Raw genomic sequence first — 27,590 nt, forward strand, 5'->3', positions numbered from 1 at the left:
CCCTATTCTTAGCCCATAGCAGTTTCTGCTCCTTCCTTCTCTGCCTTTTTCTACAGGACCTGAAGGAGGAGCAGGCAGACCTTCTGGACAAGAAGCTGGGAATGGGTATCTGTAAACCTTCCAAGGTCAAGCATGCCCGAGTTTTGCTGCTGGGACTGGATTTCTCAGGGAAGTCAACAATCCTTTACAAACTAAAGCAAGCCAAAGACTTCATGACCATCCCAACCATTGGCTTCAACGTGGAGATGATAGAGATGGAGAAAAACATTCATCTCACAGTCTGGGATGTCGGAGGGCAACTCCATATGAGGGACCTTTGGAGCCATTACTGTGAGAACATAGATGTGTTGGTGTATGTGGTTGACAGCACTGACCACAGGCACCTAGAGGACTCTAGAAGAGAATTCGAGCTTCTCCTGAAGAATGAGCACATCAGGAGTGTTCCAGTCCTGTTGCTAGCCAACAAACAAGATCTTCCTGGAGCTTTCACAGCTGAGGATATCACCAGGAAATTCAAGATGAACAAAAACTGTGGTGACCGGGACTGGTACGTTCAGCCCTGCTGTGCCACCTCAGGGGACGGTCTGACTGAAGGTTTCCACAAAGTGACAGAGTTTATCAAAAGCTACAGGAAATCCGCACAAGCCACTTTGGCCTTCTTCAAACAGAATCCAAACTTCACAGGGAACTCCAGGTATGAAACATTACCTTAACTGCCAAATTAATTGGTGTTTTCATTACTTCTCTTGTATTACTTTTAAAGTGTGTATATATATATATATATATATATATTCTCTGTTACAAGGGATGACTTGCTAGGGAGGCAAGGGGAAAGGAGATATTTATAAATAAGATTTAAATACCAATTTTTTTAAAGCATTGTGCAAGGGTGGGATGTCAAAGCTGATTGAAAAATTGTACTTTGTGACCCTGGAATTTAAACTGGAGAGCACTAAAATCACTTCCAAAAGTTATTCATTCTATAAGTATTTATTAAGCACCTGGTGTATGTCAAGCACTTTTCTGGGCAGTAGGGATACAAAAGCAAACAGACTTCCTCCAAGGAGCTTCTATTGTACTGGAGTATGGAACAGCATTGCAATATATAAATATATATATAAATTAATTGGTGTTTGGGGGGTACAGTAACTGTTGGCTGGGAATGGGATGGAGGAAACCTCTTTCCGGAAAAGAAGCTTTGGCTGAGCCTTGAAGGAAGGTAGGGACTCTCACAAGTAAGGATGAAGGAAGGGCACTCCAGGCTTTGTGGAGTGGGGTGGGAGGGACCATCTGTAGCAAGGACAGCGAATGACATCTGTTGGGAAGAGAGCAAGTTAGCTATTTAGCTTTTCCCAGTCAGAGCGTAGGAATGCCAATGAGACAATCAAGTTGCCTTGTGGGTATTGGGGGATGGTTGACTGTTGTTGCTGGCAAACTTTTCCGGAGGAGCTGTATCTTTTAATTTTTTATTTAACGGCTCAGCACATTATAGTTGGAGAGTTTCTATTTTTAGCCCCCTTGTTTAGCGCTCAGTTGGACAGTTTGAAAGGAGAAATGAAAGGAGGATTGGGTTCAGCCGACGTTGACGTTCACTTACTATTGAGTCATTTACTGCTTTGTCGCTTATCTGCGGCCACTGTGCATTGTTTCAGCTAGCTCTCCGGGATACTCTTTCAGAATAAACTCAGCTCTAAGCCTTGGGGCTCAGTTTCCAGTTCGCTCTCATGAACTAGTTGGCTAGTAGGGGTGGGGGTAAAGGGGAAATGTGATTTTAATTTTGGAAGGGGGAAATTGTGGCAAGGCACACGCACAGAAAGGCCTTGCTTTGGGGTCCACCTTTCACCTGGATCCCAGCCAGACTGGTTGGAAGGACGGCTGCCCAGAATTTCCTTGCTTAGTCTCAAGCCAATTTAACACAGGTTATTTATTGCACAGGGGCTACTCCGGGCCGGTTGGGTATGCTGACTCATACCCTAAAGCTTAGGGGGTGATTTCACAGGCTCCTGGCACCAGCCTACGGTTTGAGCCTGGACCGGGGCCAGGTAGGCAGTTTGAGAATATAGCCACCCTATGAGGCAAGCTGCAGGCTCAACTTTATCTCTCAAATCCTAAAAACCTCAGGAGGGTTAGGTGAGTTCCAAGATAATCTGGGAGTTCTAAATCAACTAGAAAGAGACTCCCTGGAGTTGGGGGCGTCAGAGGAAGAGGGGTGGGGTAGGGAGGGGAAGGAAATTTGGCCTGAACTGGAATTCCCCCAAGCGTGACTCAGAACGTTCCCCAGGGCCCTACAACTAACCTCCTCCCCCAAGGCTCATTCTGACTAGGAGCAAAATGACCCCAGACAGGAGCATTAGAGTCTGGTCAGGTAGGTCAGTAATGCAAGTATTATTATGCCCATTTCAGAGATGTGGAAACTGAGGCTCAGAGAGATCAAGAAACTCCCCACAGATATATGACTAGTAAATGGAAGAGCCAGGACCTAAACCCAGGTCTTTATATACACTTTGCTGCCTAAGTTAGATCCTCCTACATGTGGTCAGATATAACCCCTCAAGGTCTTTTTAGTTGGTGCCCAATTACCCTTTTTTTCCTCAACTGGTGTTTTTCTTTATGTCACCCAATTGCACAAGTTTACCCTCCTCCATATAGAGAATCATTGGATGTTAGAGCTGAAAAAGACCTTAGAGATTGTCTAATCCAAATTCCTCTTTGTACAAATAAGGAAACTGAGGCAGAGGCCAGTAAAGTCACTTGTCTGAGATCATTTACACCTAGTAAGAAGTAGAACTGGAATTTGGACCCAGGGTTTCTGACTCTACGTCTCTATTATGCCAGGACAAAGTCTAATCTTAAGCTTCCAGAAATGGAAAGCCACACTGGGACCCAGCAATGGAAGGAGCATGCTAATGAGACCTGGACTTGGCTCTCAGGGACTCTGGATAGGAACTGGACCCTTCCTTGATGTGTGGCCTTGAGCCAGTCATGTCACCTGTGTAAGTCACAGTTCCCTCCTCAGGGGACAATGCATCTAAAGCCCTTTACAGACTTTCCCAGGCTCTCTAAATGTGGTTTTGGTTTTTGTTGCTGCTTCTGCCTCTGCTGTTAACCCAGCAGCTCAGCCAAACTTAGAAAGCTCTTGGCTGTTGTGGGAACTGTGACTACATACCTGACTACAGGTGTCCTGCCTGTTTGCCAACATTTCACAGTTCTCTTACCCCACTTAGCAAGGTAACAAGGTAAGCAGCTGAAGAGAGACCGTTCTTAAACGTTGTCATATAATTATTGTTTCTAAATTTTATAATAAATATTTACAGTCTCAAACAAGCAGCACTTCTCTTTCTCTCTCTCTTTCACACACACACAAACACACACATACACATCCCTTCCCCTATTCCCATTAAAAGTCTTTACCTGTTTGTAATTTTTTTTAATTTCTAAAAACATTATCATTTATTTTAAACATGTTTTCCTTTTTAAAATTTCAGTTCCAAATTCTCTCCCTCCATCCCACTCAGAAATAAAGAATGAATTCTACCTCTTTCCTTTAAACTTCCCTGCCCTCATTAGAAAGTCAGGGAGATGGGCTGGTAAGAGAGGGCTTGGGGTCTGAGAACCTGGGGTGGAACTCCAACTCTGACACGACTTGTGTGACCTTGGCAAAGCTCCTGTCTACGAAATGACAGGGATAGCACTAGAGACCCCTAAAGTCGCTTCCCAATCCAAATGTATGAATCAGTAATTCTGTGACACCCTCATCTCTTTGTTTGGTAGAAGTCATCCCAAACTTCAGGATGCCCACCTGCTTCCCCCAGCCCTAAGCCAGACTGGGCCCCTTTCACTTTTTTCACTCCCGTGTATGGCACCCTTCCCCTCTGTTGCCTGCTCCCTGGGACTGCCCCTCCTAGACTAGTGTCATATCCCCAGGCTTCAATCCATATTTGTCACCTTCTGACAGAGTCAAATCTGGAGATGAAGCTGAAGGCTTAGGGTTCAGGGAGGGGAAGCCTCCTAGCCCAGGTTTCCAGCACTCTGACCACTTGTGTCCCCAAATGCTCCTTCCAGCTCCTGAAGCAGAATGCATGCTAGAATGAGAGCCTGAAAATCTAACTTTTAAAAAAATGGGATTTTAACTGAGACAGGCAGCCAAAGAGAGAGGTGAGGAAAGAGAGTGTTCTAGGCATAGGGACAACCTGTTCAAACTTGCAGTTGGGAAAGGGAGGTGGAGCTGGGAGGTCAAAGCAGCTGAATCCTAGAGTACCATGGAGAGGAATGAAGTATAAGAAGTATGAGACCAGGTTGTGAATGCCTTTAAAAGTCAAACAGGAGGTTTTATATTTGACGCGGAGGGTTATAGGGAGCCACTGGAGTTCACAGGGATTGTGGGTGGTAGGGTGAGGAAATTCTTGGAATGGTCAGAATTTTGATTTCAGAAAATCACTTTAGTGGTTGAATGGAGGAGGGATTGAAGTGAGAAGAGACATGAGGTAGGCAGAGACACCAGCAGCTACTGCAAGGGTCCGGATGAGAGCTGGGGGCAGCGTCAGAGGAGGGGGAGTGGCGTACAGGTGACAGGTTCTGAAGTAGAGACTTGGCAACAGATTGGATATGTGGGCTGAGAGAGTGAGGGGTTGAGGATGACACCCAGGTTGTGAGCCTCCATAATAAGGAAGCTCCAAGAAAGAAGGATTTTGGGGGGAAGATAAGAAGTTGTTATGGCCATGTCAAATTTAAGATGTCTGAAGAGCATCCAATAAGATAGTGATCTAGTTAGATATAGCCAATAGAATCGTGAGATCACCAAGCCCCCCCAAAAAATACAGGGGAAAAGGCCCAAGGTAGAACCCGGAGGACTACCACAATTAGTAGATGTGACCTGGAGGGACATCAGCAAAAGAGATTGAGAAGGGATCAGACAAGTACAAGGAGGTCTAGAAGAGCCGACTTGTGAAAACCTATGGAGAAGGGAGTAAGGGGCATTGTTAAAAACTACAGAGAACTCAGGAAGAATGGGGACTGAAAAAGGCCTTTGGGCTTGGCCATTGGTAATTTTGGAGAGAGAAAGTTTCGGGCGAATGAAGAGGTCAGAAGCCAGAAACCAGAAGAAGTCAGAAGCCAAGAATTCCGATGATAGTGAGAGGAGAGAAAGTGGAGTCATCGATTACAGACAGACAGTGATAGTGGGGGCAGGGTTGAGGAAGACCAGGGTGTATCTGAAGGCAGCAAGGAAGCAGCCCGTGCAAAGGTCAGGACGCTGGTTCCTCTCAGGATCTCGTGGGAGGAGTCAGTCCCCTGCAGTTCTATAATCTGTGTCTAGGGAGTGAGTCTGCACACACCAATCGAATCACATTTGCCTACCTGTTTATCAAACTTCATTCCTTTAAAGCAGAGGTGGGGTTCCCCATCCTGCTTTATACTTTATCTCATCGAATCATCTTTACCAAAGTTATTAGAAAGCGTCTGATGGCTGCAGTAATAGAAAGCATAGTATAAAAGCACCTAGGTAGTACAGGGGATAGAGGACTCCACTTGGAGTCAGGAAGACCCAAGTTCAAAACCTACTTGGGACACCCAGAAGCTGTGTGATCCTGGGCAAGTCACTCAACCTCAGTCTTCCTCAGTTTCCTCTTCTGTCAAATTAGGAATAATAGCACCTACTTCCCAAGGTTTATTGTGAGGGTAAAGAGAGATAACATTTGTCAAGTACTTTGCAAACCTTCAAGTGTTATATAAATGCTAGCTAGTGTTATTTCTTGGGGTATTGGAGAAGGAACTGTAGAATTCCAAAATAAAATACAAAAGAACAAGAAACTCAGGTTAAGGGCAATTCACTCACAACTAGGAGCAGAGGGTAATAGATTTGTAGGTAGAAGGAACCTCAGAAGTCAGTTCATCCAATCTCTTCATTTTAAATGAGGAAACTGAGGCCCAGAGAGGAGAAGTGATTTGCTAGTCATAGAAGTCGATAGTGTCAAGGGTAGGATTTCATCTGAGGTCTTCTGACTCCACAATCATCGTACCCTCCTGCCCCCTGGGCCAATAAATGGAGGAACATGGGATGATCTTGATGAAGGACACCTAAACTGTTGCGGGCAGGCTTCATCTTTTTTACCTGCCTCTATCCAACTCTGCTGTGATCATCGTTCTCTCTCTTCTCTTTCCCTCTCTCTTCCCTCCTCCCCTCCCTCCCTCCCTCCCTCTCTCCCTTCCCAGCCCCTACCCCTCAGGTGACTCCATTGATTTCTACCTCGGTAACAAGAAATGAACACTGGTCTGGGTGTGATGGGAGGAACTTCTCCACTAAAGCAGCCTAGCTCTGGACTCAAGCAGTCCAGGTTCAGTCCTTGGAGAGCCTGGTCTCTAAAGAAAAGGTTTAGGCTCTTTCTTGTGATCTCTGACCCTTTATGTTTGCACCTCAGAAAAAAAATCACTTAAAGCTTGGGTTTAGTTTATGTGTAGGACCCCCCAAAATGGAGGGGTAGAAAAGTACTCAGTGTACAATTTAGATCAGATATAGGACAACTATTTATTTACTAGACACAAGAGACATTCTTAGAACACAAAGATTTATAAGAGTACATTACCAAAGACTTAAAATACTGAATAGTAACAACTCATAACTTCTATTATATATACTCTCAGGAAGTTGATTTTTTACATGAAACATTTTGTAGACCTTCTGAATAGCCATTTCACCTTCATCTTAGCTCCATACTATCTGAGCAACTCCCTTAAGATTCATATCTCCTAGCAAGCTCGGTAATGGCTTGGGTTCTTTCTCCAGCAATGGTCATTTTTCTCTTCCGAGAAGCATTTATTGTAAGTTCAGGACAAAAATCATACATTGCAGCTGGTACCAACCGAACGTCTGTAGGGCCTAAGATTTTTCAAATTCATGAGGTTGCCTCCAAGGCATTGACATTTGGAAACCTATGCTCGTTGAAATAAATCCAAGCAGAAATAGCAGTCAGAAGGGCCAAGATCAAGACTCAGCCTCTCCTGGGAAGCACATGTGCTCACCATCACATTCATCCCTAGGGTGCAGATGGGTAAGAGGGGCTCCCAGCGTTCTCCCACACTTGAAGAATGCCATAGGGCAGTCACTTCTTTTAAATTCTACTGGATGACCTGGTTCTACTGCTTCAGTGGCCAGTCCTCTTTGATTCACTGCACCTCCATTCCCTCTGCTGTCACAGGGAACAAAGAGAGGGTTGTTGCGTCATTTCAAAGTCCTTCAGTGCTGAGCACCCCTCCCCCCCAACTATCCAGTGGAACTTAGTTCAGCTCTACCCATGATCTTAGGGGTATCCCTTCCACACCAGAGCAAAGTCAATGGGACTTCCCCAGAGGGCAATAGCCCTAAAGCCTAGTTATCAAAGTCTCTCTGAAGGTAAATAAAAGACCTGAGAAAAGCAGGTTAGCTCCTCCTCCCCGCTGTTTCTCATTCTTCTCCCTCTTTCCCTGTGCTTTTCCGATGTCCTGCCCCTGCTCCTTTCGGTGTGAGCTGCTAAATATTAACACACTCACTACTACGATACCTACTTCTCAAGGTTGCTGCAAGGAAAGCATTTTGTAAGCCCTAAAAAAGAAATCGAAATGGAAATAATTCTCCTTCATATTACTTCCTTGTCCACCACCCTGAGGCCCCTTTTCCAACTCCGCTTCCTGGTACAGAACGCCCATAATAACTGAGTGTTTTTCATCCCAAATCTAAATCTTATTTCAGCCTTCTGTGTATAAAGACTAATATCAGCACCAGTGTGTGATTTTTGTCCTTTAAATTAAAAAAAAGAAGAAGAAAGCGAGGAGGGGGAAAGGAGAAAAAGAGAAAAGGAAAGAAGGAAAAGGAGAAAGAAGGAGGGATGGAGAGAGCAAGAGAAGAGGAGGGTAAGGGCTGGGTAGGTTTGGTTTTTATTCCCTATTTCTTTTTTTTTTTTTTTTTTTTTTGGCTAGCCTTAAAACCCCTTTAAAATGTCCAGAAGGAAGTTTTCTAAGACGGAAATACATGGTTCTGTTCTACAAGGAGTCAAGGAAAGACTCCCCATAGTTGCCTTTTTTGATTCAACAAATGACTGTAGAGAACACATGGTTCAACCCCTAGACCACAGATTCCAAACTTTTTTTTTTTTTTGGCAATCTGGTGAAGTCTTATAAACTTCTAAAAATAGGGTTCTTTAAAAAATAATTAAAGGAAACACTACATTTTAGTTAGAGGTTAGTGAAAATAAAGATGTAATTTTTTTCTCATCCACATTCTCAGACACCCCCAAATCAATCCAAGGACCACTTGTTAACATCCTTTGCCCTAGACCCCTCAGAAGGCAAGAAAGGGAGTGACTGGGAAGCCAGCCAGAATTAAGAAATATCTCTTGGCGAGAGGCCTAAGCTCTCCACAGCTCCTGACAGCTAACTCTTAGAGTTTCCTAGTCATTTTCTCCTCACCCTTCACTAATTTCCCTTGCTTCCAAACAGGCACACTGCTATGTTTCTAGGTCTCTGTCTACCTCTGCTGCCATTCAAGCCTAAGAGCAGTTTTGCAGAGAGACAGCCTTTTGTTTCATGCTACAGAAGGAGATGTGACTCTTGACTGGCTGAGAGAATGCTGAGTATGACCTTGTGTGCCTGCATAAGAGACCTAGAAGTAGAAAATTCTGAGAAAGACTTTAAAGATATTCGTCAAAGGAGAAGCTCCCAGAGGTGTGGGGGTGGGCCTAAAAGGCATGTGGAGTGGATGGAGAGCAAATCTTCTCCTCACACTCTGCCTGGTACCCCACCCTGAAATAACTCCTGCTTTTCTTCACTGGTGGCTTGAAACGGAGACAATCCTTGTTCTGACCACTTAGCAAGTTGCATAGGTGGGGAGCAGTACAAATCTCCGAGCCCACTACTAGGGTATAGGGAGGTATATTCTTAGTGTCCCAAGGTAAAACTATGAATGTATTTCCCACAGAAACTTTACCACACTACATAAAGGAAAGAACATCAAAAACTGAACTCTGTCTAATGTCAACGATCATCTTTCCTGTGCCTCCCTTCCTTATTTGCATAGGTAGGAGATTATTATGAGCGTAGAATGTGGCATATACCAGCAGACAAAGGCAAAGTATTGATTGGTTTTTTCAAACTGCTTTTTTTTTAAAGCCTTTATTACAAGAGATGGGTAAGAGAAGGAGAAAAGAATATATGTAGAAATAAAGGTGACATAACAATGGAAGAAAAAATTTTACAAAGAAATATTGTACAGGTGCTGATTACCTTAGCTTAGGACTGTACTTCGGCTACATTCAGTACGATAATGGATTTTTGTAGGCTAGTCTGGGAACCTATCTTCATCTCCCCACATAGTAGCAATAATAAAAGAAGTTCACATTTCTATAGCACTTCACAACTAGAAGGTGGTTTATTATCTAATTTAGTCTCTGCGAAATTGTATACCATTATTTTGATAGGAAAATGCCATCTAGGTTCAACAGAACCGCTTATAAGTGAACTTTTGAAATTAAACCTATCAGAAAAGTTGAAGACCATTTTTTTGGTCAGGAACCTTCTCTAACCAAGCCTTCTGTTGAAGAGAAAACTTTTTTTCCCACCACATTATGAGATCATCAACCTCTTCATGACATTTTATTATCTCTTTTTATCTTCAATATGGTAAAGTTTGAGTCTCATCCAAGAGTGTTTGATTAATGATGCCAAGCCTAAGTATCATAGCTCCAAAATGCCCCCTCCAGGAAAAGGAAAAGGGACTGAAAACAAATACCACTTAAATATTATTATTTAATTTTGAAAATTGTTTCCTCTTGCTGGAAAAAAAATTGCCTTAGGTCACAAGTAGAGATGAAAGGCAGTGAATTAAAATGCACAAAGCATTGCAATAACAGATAGATATTAAAATCAATACATTCATTTAAAAAAAAAAGATTTTGTGCCAGCATCACGACCAACGGCAAAGGGGCCCCTGAGAAACTGGGGCAGGCAGAGACCCTTCCATGGGACAGGCATGCCCCATGTCCACAGTTCTCTGCTGGAGGACTTGAGGGACAGATGGGCAGAAGATCCCTTAGCTGAGCTAATGGTGCTTCGGAGAGAGTTGGTCACTGGAGTGGTGATTGCTTTTTTGGGAGGTTGGTTTTGTTTTATTTTTCCTGCTCTGCAGCACACTGCAGTTTTCCTCCAGGGAATGAATATGCTCATTGCCTTTTGAGCAGAAAGTCTCTACTTTCTAATAAACCGAAGCATTTTTACCGAATTTGGGGGCTCCTGTCTCAACCACAGAGTTTCGAAGGGCCTCTTGAGGTTTAACAGTCATGATAGCGGATGAATGCTCTGATCGGTGCCAAAGGTCTGCCAAGCAAAGCAATCTTTGGGGAGAGGCTGGCTTAGTTTTTGTTGTGTTTTGTTGGGAGTTTGGTTCTCATTTTCCTGCAGTTAGCTACACTTGTCTGTAGTTCTAGCGGACCGTGTCTTTCTGAAGACTCTGAGAACTGGACATACCCACAGAGGAGGCCTTTCTAAGCCTAAGAATTTAGTGAGCAAGTAAGTCTTGCTTTTAGCAACTCAAATACCAAGAACCAAGAATATAAAAGAAGCACCCTGCAAACCTTTAAAGAGTTATCTATCATCACTATCATTATGAACAAACCTGGGTTTATCTTAATAAATAATTGGGGAGGATTAGCCATTGTTTCTAAATAGATATAGCCTGAGCCTCAAAGCTCATTGGTAGGTATGGGATTCTCTCCTCAGTGATGGAGTTCAATGCCCTGAGCCTGCGTGAGGGGAGGGGAGGAAATGGTGAGAGCAGGAGAGACTTCAGTGTCTTCAGTCTCTTTTGTCTCTGCTGTAACTCTGGACACTACTAGCTTCCAGCTTTCAAAGAGAAGGTGGAAGATGTCAACCCTCCCTCATGTTGCTGAAGGTTAAATAGAAGATAACCAGTAGAGGGAAGGCGCTAGTGTTAAGGGGAATTGAGAAAGGCTTGAGTAGTAGGTGGGATTTTAGATGGGACTTGAAGTAAACCAGGGCAAGCAGGGGCTGGAGAAGAGGGTGGAGAGAAGCTAGAATGAGGGGACAGAGGGAGAAAATGTCTAGAGTGGAGAGATGGAGTATTTGTGTGAGGAGCAAGATGTCACTGGATCGGAGTCTAAGGAGTGGGGTGAGAGGAAGAGTATAGTATAAGCAGTCTACAGAAGCAGGAGGGGGATGGAGCATGAAGAATTAGTCCGCACTGCCTAGAGGGTCCACATCCCTTTAGCTGTTCTGCCTTTGCTTGAGATGGAGCACAAAGTGGTAGAAAATAGATTGGATTTGGTGCCAAAGCCCCTAGATTCAAATTCTAACTTTACAGCTTATTAGCTTTGTCTGTAACGTTGGATTAATCACCTAATCTCTCTGGGGTTCAGTTTCCTTCTCTGTAAAGCAAAGGGGATGACCTTTCAGGCTCCTTGAAACCCCAAGTCTGCTATCTCATGACCAAAGAATCAAGACCTTTGTTCCAACTGGATTGCTTAGCATTTTACGTTTGCTGTTTAGGGGAACAGTAGAAAGGGCACTGAATGAATTCAGAGGACCTGGGCCAGGGATGAGTCTGCTTTTCATACTTTATTATTTACAGGTGAACTTGGAAAAGTCACAACCTTCCAGGACCTCAATTTACATGTAACATCTCTGATCCTATGGTAAAGCAACTTTAAATTAGTTTTAAAATGTTGGTTCACTAATAAAAAATTACAGATTTGGAGCTGGAAGGAAACCTAGAGATCATCTAATCTAAACTCCTCTTTTTTTCAAGGTCAGTCAAGCATTTATTAAACTCCTACTATATGCCAAGCACTGTGCCAAGTTCTAGAGATACAAAGAAAGGCCAGAAAACAGTCCTGCTCTAAATACAACATACAAACCACTATGTACAATCAAGTTATCTACAATACAAGGTAAGGTTGTGGTTAATCTCCAAAGGAAAGATACTAAGGTTAAGGAGGACCAGAGACTTTAGCTGGGACTTGAAGGAAGCCAGGCAAGTCAGGAAGCAGAGATAAAGAAAGAGAGTCCTAGGAAAGGGGTAGAGCTAGTAAAATTCCCAGAGTCACGTGAGGGATCATCCCGTGTCATTGGATTAAAGGGATCCCAAGGCTCCTCGAACGTTGAAACTTCTGTTCTTTGGTAGTTCGGGTACCATCCTGAAATAAAATGGCTGCCTGCAAAATTCTCTCAGATGGATATTTGTTTTGTTACTTTAAATGGATTCCAATTAATTTGATACATATATATATAATCTTTATGTCAAAGACTCCTCTGGCATCAAGAGCTTCGAAACACTTTGGGGGATATTCTCACTTCTCCTGACTCAGAGGACCAGGAAACCCAGAAAATCTTTTTATTATACCTACCAGTCATTATGATGAAACTGTATGCCCACTTTCAAGCATGTCCTTTGAAGTATTACAGAAGAAAAAAATTTAAATAGAAGTAAAGCAAAACAGAAAGCCTTGAATGAGTAATCATTTGTCATAAGGATCCCCAGAAAAATCCCCCAGTGACTTCCACAGCTACTTGGACTGAGGCCTTCTCAAGAGGGCAGTAGAAAGTTGTTTAATGTACAGTGTGAATCAGTTAGAGGACAGCTATTTATTTTCTCCATGCAAAAGAAATGCTAAATACAAAAATCGGTCACAAGCACACATTAACTTAAAACCAGTTGGGAAATATGTACCCATGAACCATAGAACCAGTCTTGGATGGCAGATCAGACCATGCTCCATGCTTCTATGACATTATTATCACTGTTACCTATGTCTTAGCTCTAGTGATCTAACCCCAGACCAGACCAGGGAGATTCTCTTCCATAAGCTCGTTGACCTTGCTCCCACCAAACAAGGATTTTTCAGACTTGTATTGAGTGGAGAGTCAGCTGTTGGGCTCCAATTTCCTTAGCTCTCACCTCATACTGGTTCACTTATGATGATCAAAAACTCTCCTATCTTTTCATCCTTCAACACCAGGAATTTTTTCATTAAAAAAAAAACTATTGATAGCTTTTTTTAAAAAATCACAGTTTTCCCCATCTACGCCTCTATTTTTCCCACCCAGATAGCCAACCCTAATTACAAAGACTAAAAAAGAGAGAGAGAAGCAGTTGAGTTAAAATAATCAAAATATCAATCAAAGCTGACAGTATATGCGGGTTCCAAATCCACAGGCCCCACCCCACAGTTTCCTCAGTGGGAACCTAATCTTCACTGAGAGGCTGAACAACCAATGAGGCTGATTCTAGAATTCCCATTTCTCAGAATGACTCAACACAAGGAAAGAGAACACTCAAAACCGACACTCTTCCTCATCTTGACCTGACCATTCAATAAAGTGAGAATTGATCGGGAGCAGCTCCTTGAAGGGAAATGTCCAGAGTTTTTGCAGTCATATCCTCTCCATATAACAGAACCTGCAATGCTCCTTCTGATGGGATGAGGAAAGACATAAAAGGAACCTGAAGAAATGAAGTGGTGCTATACAGGCAGTCCTCCTTGAATGGAGGCTCTAGGAAGATCCATTCAGTCAGAGGTGAGGCCAAAGTTGCTGAAGGTAGTGATCTTCTACGATGAAGAGTTTTCTGTGACATGAAGTAGCCTAGATTGTCGTCTTTGTGAGAAACGTGCTCACTCTAAACAAAGAACAACTCACTGTGAGGCCAGGAAAGTTCACATTTTATTTTAGCCAATTATTCTACATTCCCAGTGAATGGCTCTCTCCCTAATGGAGAGTACCAACACTAGGATTATTGTCCACCCCAGGGTCTGCTCCGTGGTTGACTGTGAGTTGACACAGTGTCCCATTTACGGGTATGGGAGAACATGGATATGAGATTATTGACCAGAAACCTCCTCAACAGCAAGGACTTTTATTTTTGTCCGTGCTTAGAATATAGCAGGTACTCAATAGATACAAATTCTAAGGATAGCAGCCATTTTTTTGGTTAGTTTATTAGTCCTAACAGGATCATAGGCATTTATCACCTCAGTCCAGTGTCTGTAGGGCACTAGTGGGGCAGTTAGGTGGGGCAGTGGATAGAGGGCCAGACAGAGTCAGGAAGGCTCATCTTCCTGAGCTCAAATCTGGCCTCAGACACTTACTAGCTATGTTACCCTGGGCAAATCACTCAACCCTGTTTGCCTCAGTTTCCTCATCTGTAAAATGAGCTGGAGAAGGAAATGGGAAACCACTCCAGTGTCTTTGCCAAGAAAACCCCAAATGGGGTCATGAGGAATCAGTCATGATTGAAATGACTCAACAACAACCAGTGCTGGTTTCCTAAATCAAATTAAGGAGAGAAGCAATACTGATAGAAGTTCCCAACACCATATATACATACACACATATGTATTTGTACGTATGTGTATTTACATACATATAGACATGTATATGTATACATATAGGCATGTGCACAGATATACACATACACATGGGTGTATACATACACATACATGAAGAGATTACAGAAGTATGACTGTATCCAATGAGGTCTACAAGTCATATTATATACTTATTTTGACCTTCTACTTACTTTTCTTTATTTTTTTTAAAAAATGATTTCAATTCTGTGATAAGCATTTCAATAAAATGTGAGCAGTAAAATGAATCACCAGATTATTGTCCTGATCTCATTCATGAAGGAGAGGAACTGCTGTGGCCAAATTCCATGTTGCATGAATAGGTATATAGGCAGTATTATACACAGATGGCAGTTTTGATAGTGGACGTAGTCAGGAAGCTTCTGAGGGCAGTGAGAGGAGAGATGGTAGAACTAGAGAGAAAGAGAAGATTCCAGGTCAAAGTAACATGAATGATGCAATGGAGATTCCCACGCAAAAGCCTGGGGTAACCCACCAAGGTTCTCCAAGCAAAGCTTCTCTCAGTTCAGTGCTATGTGTAAGGCTCCATGCTAGGCACAGGAGTTGGGGAGGGAAGAGCTGTGAAGTCCTGAAATGCTGTCATTCTTTAAGATCATAATCTATTCAAAATGTTCTCATTGTTTTCCTATAGCTGCTGGATCCCAGGGTTCTCTTTCCATTGCTGTCACTCAAAAGTAAAAAGAAAATTTATTCAGCAGTGATCATCGTTTTTAGCTATAGCTTTTCCACATTTTTTCTTCCCTGGGAATATTCTTTTTCTTATCTGTTCACTGCAGTTCAACCTACACAGATCATTTTTTTACACCAATATAAAATTAATTTAGTATATTGTAATATGAGGCAGCTAGATGTTTCAGTGGATAGAGCCCTGGGCCTGAAATCAGGAAGACCTGAATTCAAATCCAGCAACAGGTACTTGCTAGTTATACAACCCTGGGCAACTTGGTTAACCCTGTTTGCCTCTGTTTCTTCGTTTGTAAAATGAACTAGTTAAGGAAATGGCAAACCACTCCAGTATCTTTGCCAAGAAAACCCCAAATGGAGTCATGAAGAGTTGGACATGACTAATCGACCAAAAACATCAACTTTCAAAGAAATTTAAAAGGTCTTTTAAAAATACCAATTGCAGTCCATCTTAGGACCTGAAAATGCCATTTGGGTGAGAAGGTAGGAACGCTGAGGTTTAGCAGCTCAGCAGATTCTCAGTGATGAAGACAGAATTCAGAGCTGACTGCCTTTAGATTCTCAAACCTGTGATCCCCGCATTGGGGCAAACCAGTTTATTCTGGCAAGAGATGTTAGCTGTCACAACTATATCAGAAGCAATTTTCTCCTAATATGATTCTCAAAAATTCTCTAAATCATTTTGTATTGCATCGCAGTGGTACTGGGCACTTTCAAAAATTTATCTTTATGAACATCTTATGTACATTTATTTTTTTATTGGAGAGCTCTAGCTGGAGTCTAATTCAATCATAAGATATCTTATAAATATTTCCACATAACCTAGATTTCCCAGGAGAAATTTAGCAAGCAAAAACTTAACCTGAGGCGCATTTCTAAAGGGGTAGTTTGAAATGGAAACTATTATTGCTGCTAATTACTTTTGTTTTAAATCTAGGAAATGATTTCAGGAAAATATCTTTAAAGCTACATTCAAAGAAAAATCCTCTGCAGCAGTACTGTCAGTATCTGCCAGGTCATGAGACAGTTTGTCTTCCAATTTCTCTGAATTTTACTGTAGCTAAATTAATAAATGCCCCCTCTGTAAATCTTCCCCGGAGGAAGCCAGTGTTTTGGAAGTAATGCTCAATTTTTAAATTTAATAACAACAAGCTTGCATTCCCATTTATGTGAGATTTTCCTCAGATTCTAAGTGTATAGAATGACACAGCTTCTTTTGAAAATAAATTCTGCTGGGGTGTGTATATTGTCCCTTGTAGCAGTTCATTCAGTGTGGTTATTCTAGACTTGCCATCTGACAAGAAAGAATTGGCAAGCTAACATTTTGTAGCTAAATCATTAGTAAAAATTATCTAGCGTGATCCATTTCTTAACGCCAATTAAAAGTAACTGGAAATTTAGCTCAAAATACCAAGTCATGGAGAAGGTTGCTCCTTGAGCTTATTCCTTTGCTATTCTGAGGAAGGCAAGCAGTGATTTTCCACCTCCACCAGGCTGAGGAGTATTTTCAATCAAACCACTGCCATCACGATTAGCCATATCTCACCGTCAGAAATGTTAAAAGCTCAAACCACTTCTTATCAAGAATGAATTGTAAAATGAATGCAAGAATATTGATAAAAAAAAACAGATTAAAAAGCTTGTGTGCCCTGTTGATCTGGCATAATACCCAATATGAAAGACATTGGGGGAACAGAGAGAAATAGTTGCCCTTTGGGATAGTGAACAAGGTGTTGGCTTTAACATCAGAGGACAGGGGTTGAAAACTTGCCACCACTACTTAGGACCCGTGAGATTCCACCAATCCAATTCACTTTTCTAGTTTTCTGATCTCTAAAATGGGGGGAGAAGGAGAGATAGACATTTTGGAATGATAAAAACAAGTAGAGGAAGAATAGGGAATTTTGAAGGGAAAAAAGTTTATTATGCTCTACTTCTCTTGAGCATAAAACTCAATAAACCCAATGGTTAGGGGCAGGAAAAGATTCTTCTAAGTTCTATTGTCCCTGTGCCTCTGATTTGTGTTTAAAAAGTTAAAAGTTGGAAATAAAAAACTTTATTTCCCTTAAAAAAGTAATAAATGAGAGGTTTAAACTGGATGGTCTCTAAGGTCCTGGTAAAATGAAACTTTTTTTGTCTATATATTTAGTGAGGTAGGTAGGGAGTAATTTCCTTAAAAATTCAGATAATTGAGTTAACTCTACATGCTTAGGTAGACATAGCTACAGTGTGCCTACTGGACAAGTCTATTAACCTATCCTGTGCTTATTTAGTATAGTGCCTAGCACATAGTAGGCATTTAGTAAATGTTTACTTACCTGATTATGCCTTATTTGGTTCATCTATAAAGACTGCTGGTCTACCCTAGAGAACCATGTGAGAATTCATTCATTCATTAACCAAAGATGGTCAAATGCTTTGGAAATGCAAAGAGCTAGAGGCATGCTAAATAGTGATGCCCAAAAATGGAATGCCATTTCAAAGAGACTAAATAAATGAAAAGAAAACAAACAACTTTAGAGGTCACTGGGGAATAGCAGAGACTTAGAATTTTCAATCTTGAAAAAGATGAGTAATACTTAGTTGGGAAAGTGGAAAAGAAGAAAAAAGGAGTAAAATGTTCTATTTCAGAATGCTCTGTGGGGAAGAACATGATGCAAGGGACATTACACATCCCCAGTAAGAATGCCAAGAGGCAGGCAACGTGGCACTGGCAATCGAAGGCCAACCTTCCAGTCAGAAGATCTGTAAATGGAAGATTCAACAGTCAGGAAAATTAGGATGGGTGTCATTTACCAGCATGTGAGCCGAGCTTTGAAGGAAATTAGGGATTCTTTCTAAGAGGCCAAGGTATGGAAGAAGCACAGTTGAGGTATGGGGAATGGTTTGGAGAAATGTGTTGAGGTATGAGATGGTGCATCTAGTTCAAGGAACAGTAGTCCAGTTTGGTCAAAAACAGAGTGTATAAAGGGAAATAAAAGTAAATAAGACTGGGAAAGTAGGTTACACTAATTGTGGAAAGCCCCAAATACTAGACTGAGTGGCTTCTAATTTATCCTAAAGGCAACAGGGTGCTACTAATGCTTTTTGACCAAAGGCATATAAGCATCATCAAGACTACACAGGCAAATAAGGTTAAGGTTTAATCGGTAACTTGGCATTAGATCCATGTAGACAGAGAAGTTGAATGTCTGAGGGTCAAAAAATACCTCTTTTTCCTTAGTAGCTGAAACTCTACTTCGTGGCTAGAATGATAATGACAAGGAAAATACCAAAATGTTCATATGTTCATCCAAGCATTGATATAATTCCATTTTGATGAATATAGAAAACTATTATGGAAAGATTTTACCTCTTTCACCTTGAATTTCCCAGTATTTAAAGATATTAGTGTTATCATTATATATCTGGGTAGCTTTTTAAAAGATAATAGGCATTTTTTTTTTTACAAGATGACAGACATTTTCCTCTGACTAGATTTCAATATGTAATTACACAGGACTTTCTAAATGACATTAGAATACTAGAGGGCAAATGAATTGATTATATCCTAGATGTTTATCATTTTATTACCTGAAAAGCTAATTTTAAAAAATACTTTTTCCATGGACAATCTTTGCTTGTTTTTGATTTTTCAAAGCTGAATTTCTAATCTTCCTTAGGATACAATGCTCACCTTTACAATTCCAGAAAAGGGAATGGGAAAAATGTTTCAACTAAATGGCAGCTCAGCCTCTTTGTGAAGGGGTTGGCCACATAGGAGAGACTCTTTTCCTGAGTAGTTTGTATCAAAGAGTTTGGAATCTGGTGTCTTCTACGTAGAGTTGAGATGATTTGCACCAAATGTATTTCTGAGAATGTACTGTTATTGAAACCTAACTACCATCTTTGAGCCCTCTTAAGCTTCTGAACATTTTCCCACAATTCTCTCTTGAGATTTGGATACCTAGAAAAGCTAAGAATCATTTCTTGGTTTGGAGATTCTCTTCCCAGGTAGGCATTGGAGTGTAGGAGACAATGCACATGACCGAAAGTCAAAGGACTTTACTCACTATATGACCCATAATCCTGGTCAAGGATTTCAACTATCTAGGCCTCTTTTTCCTCATCTTCAAAATGGGCATGGGGTAAGAATTAGGTGGTCTTGAAACCCCTTCCCATTCTAAATCCTATTGTTTTTCAGCAGCTTGAATAGAGTGCTGTGCCTAGATTCAGGAAGACCTGAGTTCAAATCCAGCCTTAGACACTGGCTGGCAGCCCCTCAACCTCCATCAGCCTCAGTTTCTTCAACTATAAAATGAGGACAGTAATACCACTGACCCTGCAGGGATGCTGTGAGGATCAAATGAGATAATATTTGTAAAGCACATAGCGCAGTGCTCAGCACATAGTAGGTGCTATAGAAATGCTTATTCCCTTCCCTTTCAGACCTATGTGTTTATAGTGTAGAGATCTCCCAGTGAAGAACTTCCCTTACCAAATTATTTATTAAAATGTTAAGTAAGAAAATGCCCTGGTGTTCCATTTATATTTTCCCTACACTTTGCTTCCTATTTTATAGACACTTCCCTGGCTACGACAAACTACCTCCCCATCCAGCATCCCATGGCATCTCCAATGTATTAATAGCCTTTGGCTCCAATTCTCTTATACTTGATTCCAGTCAAATCAATCTGTTTATCTTTTCCCTGATACTAACTTGTAATTTCCCAGTTATCATGCCTAATTGTTTTCACTTATCTTCAATAAATTTTAAAAATTTCAATTATGAAGCATTTATTTCCCACCACCACAAAAAGAAAAAGAAAAATCAAACTTTTCAGTCAAAAAGTACAATCAAACAAAACAAATTCCAGTATTGTCCACATCTGAAAATGTGTGTGTCATTCTGCATAGCAGTCCATCCTCGATCTGGTAGGTAGTGTTCATCCTCAGTCTTCTGGAATCACAACCGATTATTACATTGATCAGACTTAAGGCTTTCAAACTACATTTTATAATGTTTATATTATAGTACAAGTTGTTCCCCTGGTTCTGCTCCCTTCACTCAGCATCAGGACAAACAAGTCTTCCCAGGTTTCTCTGAAATTCTCTCTTCATTTCTTCAAGTACAATAATATTCTATCACATTCACATGTCATCATTTTGCAGCCCAATTAATGAGCATCTTCTTAGTTTCTAGTTTTGTTTTGTTTGCCACCACAAAAAAAAAAAAAACAGCTCCTATCCATATTTTTGTACCTATGGGAAGTCTTCCTCTTTTTTTGATCTCTTGGAGAATAGGCCTTTTGGTGGCATTGGTGGGTCAAAGGATCCTAGCATCATACTTTCAACTATGCTTTCAACTTCCCCTCACTTCTACCTTGCCTACGTAGACCTTACACATCCTTCAAGATCTGTCCAGTACCTTACTTTGCCACATACACACACATACCACACATATCTTTGATCTCCTGTTTTCCATTCTATTTCCTATTAATTCCTCTTAACTGGTGCATACTACTCCAAATCCCCAGTACTTAGACAAGTCAATTGCCTAAGAAAAACCAGAGAAAAACATGACTGGACTACAGTTGATGAGGAAAGAATCTAGGAGCTCTAGTGAACTTCAAATTCCATGGAACTCAATCAAAAGGCATTTATTAAGCACTTATCGTATGTTGGGCACTGAGCTAAGTATTGATGATACAAAGACAAAGGCAAAAATAGTTCCTTCTTTCAAGGAGTTTACTGTCTAATCTAGGAGGACCAGATGTCCATTTACAGGTATGTACAAAATAAATACGAGGAGATGCAGCAGCCCCCTACCCAAAGCTGATGTGATCTTAAGCTATATTGTAGCAGCAAGCATCCTGACACATACACGATGGCCTGCTAGCACAGGTTCTTAGAACTGCTTTTCTAAAAGGAAAGCAACTTTTGAGAGGTCAACAATCTTCTTTAATCACATATACCGAAAGAGAAAATACAAGCAAAGAAATAAAGATCAATAGGACTTCTAATTGCCTGACCATAAGCAATACATACATCACAGATCAACAGACAGATCCAACTTTCTGACCATACACAGAGTTATCAAAGAGAGAAGCACCGGCATCTGGAGTTTTCAAAGGGGAGGGGCTCCTTAAGGGCTACCTAGAGTCTCATCTGGCACCTGAACCTTCTTCAAAGAGTAAGCCTCCAGCGCAAAACCTCACCTCAGAGTACATGTACCCTTTTCAGAGCTGGAGGGCATCATGACCCTGATGACCCAGTGCCTCATTAATTAACAAAAGGTGTGGGCTTTCCTACAACACAAGCCTCCCCTAATCAAGCTTCACTTAATGGGCTTCTCCCGAGGCCTATTAATGGGGGGGGAAGATCTTTAATACATTACATACCTTAAAGAAGGCATTGGATCCAGAACCCAGGAAGAAATAGACCTGCTGTACTATACCTTTGTAAGAGCACTTCAGAGTGGCGCCTGAGCAGCGTCTAAAAGGAAGCTAATGACTCTAAGAGGCAGAGATGAGGAAGGAGAACATCTTGGGCTTTGGAAGACATCCTGTGCAAAGAGAGGTGGGCAGATGGGATGTCATGTGTAGGGGAACAGCTGGCAGGTCAGGTTGTCTGGAACAGCAAGTGAGTGAAGAGAGATGCTAATAATATAAAAATGTATAAAAGCCTAGAAAGGCAGGAGGCAGACAGATCATGGAGAATCTTCAGCACTAAGCCTGGGGTTTTGTATTTTATTGAAGAGGTCATTGAGACTGGGTCCCAGTTCTCTCTCTACCATACCCTAGCTGGCAACCTTTGAGAAGTCATCACATCTCTCTGGATCTCAGTTTTATCTGTAACATAAGGGGATTGGACCACATGGTGTCAAGGGGTTCTTACCATTCTAATGCTCTCTGATTCTATAGTTGTAATTACTTCAAATCTTTACTTGACTTTGTCCATGTGGGTCCAAGGCATACTGTCTATATAAAGCCAGACATCTGAATGAAAACTGGAAAAAAATAATGAATTGTCCAAGTTTGGTGTCATGTTGATGCAAAGTCCAGGAACAAGTATAAAGATGCTGAAGGTTTGTCCACTTCAGCTCAGTTTGGGGTGCAACCTAAAACCAGAAGTGGGAAACCTGAGACCTCAAGATCACATGTAGCCCTCTAGGTCCTCAAGTGCAGCCCAAGGGTTCCCCACCCCTGCCTAATACCTTGGGTCCTTTTCATTTGACTTGCAGTTAAAACCTCTTATGCAGGTGTCCCCAAAAGTTTTAAGCTAGTTAAAGTTCAAAACTGCATTATAACTTTCGGGGAACACTCTATGTACCCCTTGAAAGTAGGGACTGTTCTGCCTTTCTGTTTGAAGCCCCAGCAGTTTGCATATAGTATTCCATGTAGAGCAGTACTTGGCACACAATAAGTACTTAACAAATACCTTTTCTTTCCATCCTTCCTTCTTTCCTTCCTTGCTTCCTTCCTTCTTTCCTTCCTTCTCAATTGCATAAGTTCTATAATTCTAAAATTCCATTCCATTCAAATATTAAGCACCTAGTCTGTGCCAGATCCTAGAGACACACAGACAAAAAGTATGGCTCCTGCCCTGGAGGAGCTTATCTTCTACTGAGAGGATACAATATATACCCAGATAAATGCAGGGTGCCCCCCAAGACTTTGGGGGGCACCCTGTATTTACATGGCCACACTGTGCTTTGACACAGTGATGCCCTCAGAGACAATGGGGTGTCCCTACTCTAAATGTCCTCCAATCGCTGTGCCCTCAAACTGAGTTTGTCTTGTTTAGTTTTTCTTCCTTGCCCCTTTCTCTCTCATTTCCCTCCGCCATCTCTTTGCCTATCTCCAATGGCATCTTTCTTCCTCCCCTGCTACTGCTTAAACCCTCCAGGCTGTAACCACAGATAAGCAGAAGTTTTCTTCACTCCCCAGGCTTTCCCTCTTTGTTCATTTCCAGAGGCAGCTTGAAATTGAAACTTGAACAAAACTGGCCTTTTCCACCGCAGCCTGGAGAGTGACTCTTTTAGAGACTCCCCTCTTTTTTAACTTTTGCTTTGGAAAGACAAGATCATTGAGAGTCCTACTTTTCATTGTTAGACAGATTCTAAGGGAGCTGAAGTCCTTTACCCACACCCAGAGTGTTGAGTTTGAAAGTGCCCTTTCCTGTCTAGTCAGGCAAGTCTGAATTGGTTAATCTAGGAAGGAAGTGTAAAGCAATCCATTTAGCACTTCAGCATGCTGGTAAAGAAAGTCCTTCTGGGCTGGAAGGGGCCGTTTTAATTTTGGGTGGTATGCAGTTCAGAGGTCAATGCTGATTTCTGTAAAATGAGAAGTAAATACAGGAAGAATCAGAATCATGTGAATCCTTTAAACAGGGTGTCCCATGTCCAGTTCCTCATAGTGGAATGGAGATTCTCCTTAAGGCCTGGAGGCTCTATCTGTGCAAAAGAAGCTCCATCAGGTCCTAGAAAGTTTCCAAAACTTAGAAATCAGCCCAGGCAGGAGGGACGGTGTTAAGAAGGAGGGGTGTAGGGGTGGAAGGTGGAGAAGGGGTTGTGCACTGGAGAGAGGGCTAGACTTGGATTCAGGAACACCAGTCTTCAAATCCTGCCTCAGGCACTTACTAGCTTGTGTGAGCCTGAGCAAGTCACTTAACCACTGTTTGTCTGCCTCAGTTTCTTCATCTGTAAAATAGGAATAATGACAGCACCTACCTGTGAGAATGATTGAGGGGTTAAATAATAATAACAGGATGTATAAAGCATTTTGAAAACCTTTAAAAATAATAAATTATTATTATTGGTAACTCTATCAACAACACTGCCAAATTTACTCCACTAGTTATCTGTTATGAGTACGAAACCACATGGACTTTAGGGGAGCTAGTATTTCTTCTAGAAAGGATGCGCTATAGAGACTGGAGGGGAAGATTTTTATTTATTTATTTTTGATTAATTAATTTATTTGTTTTCAGTTTTCTACAATCACTTCCATATATCTTGAATTTCCTCCCCCTCCTTTCCCTTCTTTCCCCCTCCCTCCCCAAGACAGCAGGCAATTTTATATAGGTTCTACACATACATTCTTATTAAACACATTTTTACCTTAGTCATGTTGCATAGAAAAATTAAAATGAATGGAAGAAACCATCAAAACAAAACATAACACAAGAGAAAATGGTCTGCTTCATTCTGCAATCCAGTTTCATAGTTCTTTCTCTGAGTGTGGAAGGTATTTTGTCTCAAAAGTTCATTAGGAATTTTTTAGGTCCTTGCATTGTTATGAAGGACTAAGTCTACAAGAAAAATTCCTCACACACTATGGTTGTTGCTATGTACAAAGTTTTCCTGGTTCTGCTCCTTTCACTCAGCATCAGTTCATACAAATCTATCCAGGCTTCTCTGAAGTCTTCCTGTTCATCATTTCTTATAGCACAATACATTCCATTACATTTCTATATCACACCTTGTTCAGCCATTCCTCAATTGATGGGCATCCCCTCAATTTCCAGTTCTTGGCCACCACAAGGGAGCTGCTATAAATATTTTTGTACATGTGGAATCCTTTCCCATTTTTATGATCTCTTGGGGATACAGTCCTAAAAGATGTATTGCTGGGTCAAAGGGTATGTACATTTTTGTAGCCCTTTGGGCATAGTTCCAACTAGCTCTCCAGAATGGTTGGATCAGCTCACAGCTCTACCAATAACAAATTAGTGTTCCAAGTGTCCCATATCTTCTCCAACATTTATCACCTTCCTGTTTTGCCATGTTAGCCAATCTGATAGGTGTGATGTGGTATCTCAGAGTTGTTTTGATTTGCATCTCTCTAATCAATAGTGATTTAGAGCATTTTTCCATGTGACTATAGATAGCCTTAATTTCTTCCTTTGAAAACTGCCTGTTCATATCCTTTAACCATTTATCAATTGGGAAATGACTTGTATACTTGTACATTTGACTGAATTCTCTATATATTTTAGAAATGAGGCCTTTATCACAGACACTATTTGCAAAAATTTTTTTCCTAGTTTTCTGCTCCTTGGAGGGGAAGATATTTAGTGAACTGCCTGCCCATATCTTTTCACCAGAAACTAACAAGACTGTTATACCCCATATCTGTTAAGCTACTGTCTACTCAAGTGTAAAGGGAATGTGATTGGAATTTGTGGAAGCAATTCCCACACTGATGAAATCATGGATCTTTTGAAAAAAAATCTAAAATACAGAGAGTCCCAAAAAGTTGTAGGGCAGCTTTAAAAACTTTAATAACTTAAAACTGGACTTAGATTTTTGAGAAACCTTGTATCCTGTGTAGCATTATCATCTAAATATTTTGGGGTGTATGTGGTTGTTGTTCACTCATTTCAGTTGTGTCTGACTCTTTTTGGCCCTGTTGAGGTTTTCTTGGCAAAGATATTGAAATGCTTTGCCATTTCCTTCTCCAACTCATTTTTTGTAGGTAAGGAAAATGAGGCAAACAGGACTGAATGCATAAATGTGTGTGTGTGTGTGTGTGTGTGTGTATGTATACTGATGGAAAAGATCTGTAGATGTCCTTTTCACTATAGACTATAGTCTGGACAACAGGCACTCTTCATCTACTTAGCTTTTTCTAGGTAGATGATTATGTCATTCTGAATCATTGTGAATCTCAATAAATGCTTTTTAATTCATTCTTTCTGGGGTTTCTACCATGTTTCAGGACTTGATGAGGAGCACAATGGCATCTGAAAACAGGAGATTCAGGAGGATATTACAAACTATAAGGAATCCTGCTTCTACTTGGCATCTGCAATGGCTCTTCTCCAGGATGGTGCTGAACTCCTTTGACAAGCGTAAAACTCACTATTTTATGCCTTGCTTGCTATTGACAATCAGAAGATGACTGAATAAGGTTGTCTCTGTCATTATATATCTTTTAAGGTTTCTCGTATAATTTTGACACACCCATGATAGACACCTTGTTGGAGGAAAGTGTTTAAGATGATATTTTAATAATAATGATAAATAACAAACAAATAAAATGAGATTCTATTTGTAAAGCATTTAGGAACCTTTAAAGCACTATACAAATCCTAGCTATTATTATAAAAATAACAATAATAATTACTAGCACTTATACAGCCAAATAGTTTGATTAGGTAGCTTTGGTCTTCCTAATCAAGTGATTTTTTTCTGTTCACAAACAATAAGCATAGTAAGGTCTTGTATACTCTAAGTCTTTCACTCAGATGTGTAAGGGTAAAGATTTAGTTTACTATGAAATGGAACTTGTGAAAACCTTCCTCTTTCCTTTTAATAACCTTATCCAGAATGACCTCAATATGTATATATATTTTTCTCATAAAATTATTTTTACATATCAATATATAAATATCCATGTGTGTATATGCATGCATGTGATTATGTATACACATATGTGAATGTACATTTATTTCACATATATGAATATCTTGATATATATGAAAGTGGACAAATGGGTCAGTAGTTTATTGATGGTCTCTCTGTTGCCTTTTTTGTTAATGATGTCTGAAATTTGACCCACACTTTTGGTAACTTCCCTTCCTTCAGACACCTTGAGAACCAATCCCTCGATCCCATCGATATTCTTCTGCTGTTGGCATGGTTCTCCTCTAGGTCTGGTTCAGCTAGTCTCTTGTCTTGGTCTTCCTAAGTGTTATTTCCATTGCATCAAGAAGCATGACCAAGAGTGTGGCACTCCCAACCAGATGCACTAACTCCTCTGTTGCTGATTAGGAAGGAGTTGGTTGAAAAATCTTTAGAGATTTTTTCATTTTTTCCCATTGGTCATTCTCCTATTTGCACCCTTCAATGTCATCAGGATGACTTTGCTGCTTTGTTGGGTTTCTCGCCAGGTTTTCTTCAAATGTATTTTTCTTCCTACTGTCTCTGAGTGCTTTAGGAGGTAGCAACGCTCCTCATCTTGCAAGATATTGCTCCATGAGATCTTGTAAATGCATTTCGATTCTAAACCATTATTGCCCTTGACTATGCTCTCTCCTTTGGCAAGAAGATCCGATGTTTGCTGAGGTGACTTTTATATTCCTCTCATTTCATTTTGACAATTGATTTTCACAGCTTAAACTTTTGTATAAAATTGTTGTAATCCATGTTGATGTCGAAAAAAAGCATAAAAAGGTAAACATGAAAGTAATCATAAGGGACTCAATAAAGTTAAACTGTTTATATTCCTATATGGAAAGAAGATATATGTAACTCCTAAAGCACTAAGAACTTATTTAAATAGTCAGTTTGGAACTGTTTTAATTGTATACCATGTTTTTCCCATTTTATTTCTTTTTATTAGCTTTGACCTTTGCTCAAATAAGTCAGCAATTGACTTTATACAAACAGCTGATTCAGAAATGAGTCTTACATTGATGAGTCATTTTCTATCTTAAAATATAATCAATTTCATTTTTGGTGATATTTTCTGGTGCTCACTGGGCCTTCTGATTTCTTTCCTGAAGAAAGGAAGCATT

At 40.7% G+C, this 27,590-nt stretch overlaps 1 protein-coding gene across 3 annotated transcripts; it reads left to right on the plus strand.

Moving 5' to 3' along the window:
* The first annotated feature begins 8 nt into the window (after positions 1-8).
* ARL14 (ARF like GTPase 14) lies at positions 9-27,315 on the plus strand. 3 transcript variants are annotated; one of them, XM_072618590.1, is made up of 3 exons: positions 9-694; positions 11,789-11,930; positions 25,790-27,315. In XM_072618590.1, the coding sequence occupies exons 1-2, from the start codon at positions 102-104 to the stop codon at positions 11,880-11,882; spliced, it is 687 nt and encodes a 228-aa protein (XP_072474691.1). In that variant the 5' UTR covers positions 9-101; the 3' UTR covers positions 11,883-11,930; positions 25,790-27,315. The 3 variants fall into 3 exon arrangements, 2 of the variants coding, with proteins under 2 accessions (XP_072474691.1, XP_072474692.1); XM_072618591.1 differs by lacking the exon at positions 11,789-11,930; XR_011969138.1 differs by lacking the exons at positions 9-694; positions 11,789-11,930 and adding an exon at positions 12,583-13,557.
* Positions 27,316-27,590: the final 275 nt, after the last annotated feature.

The sequence above is a fragment of the Notamacropus eugenii genome, chromosome 6 (assembly GCF_028372415.1).
Source record: "Notamacropus eugenii isolate mMacEug1 chromosome 6, mMacEug1.pri_v2, whole genome shotgun sequence".
Lineage (NCBI taxonomy): Eukaryota > Metazoa > Chordata > Mammalia > Diprotodontia > Macropodidae > Notamacropus > Notamacropus eugenii.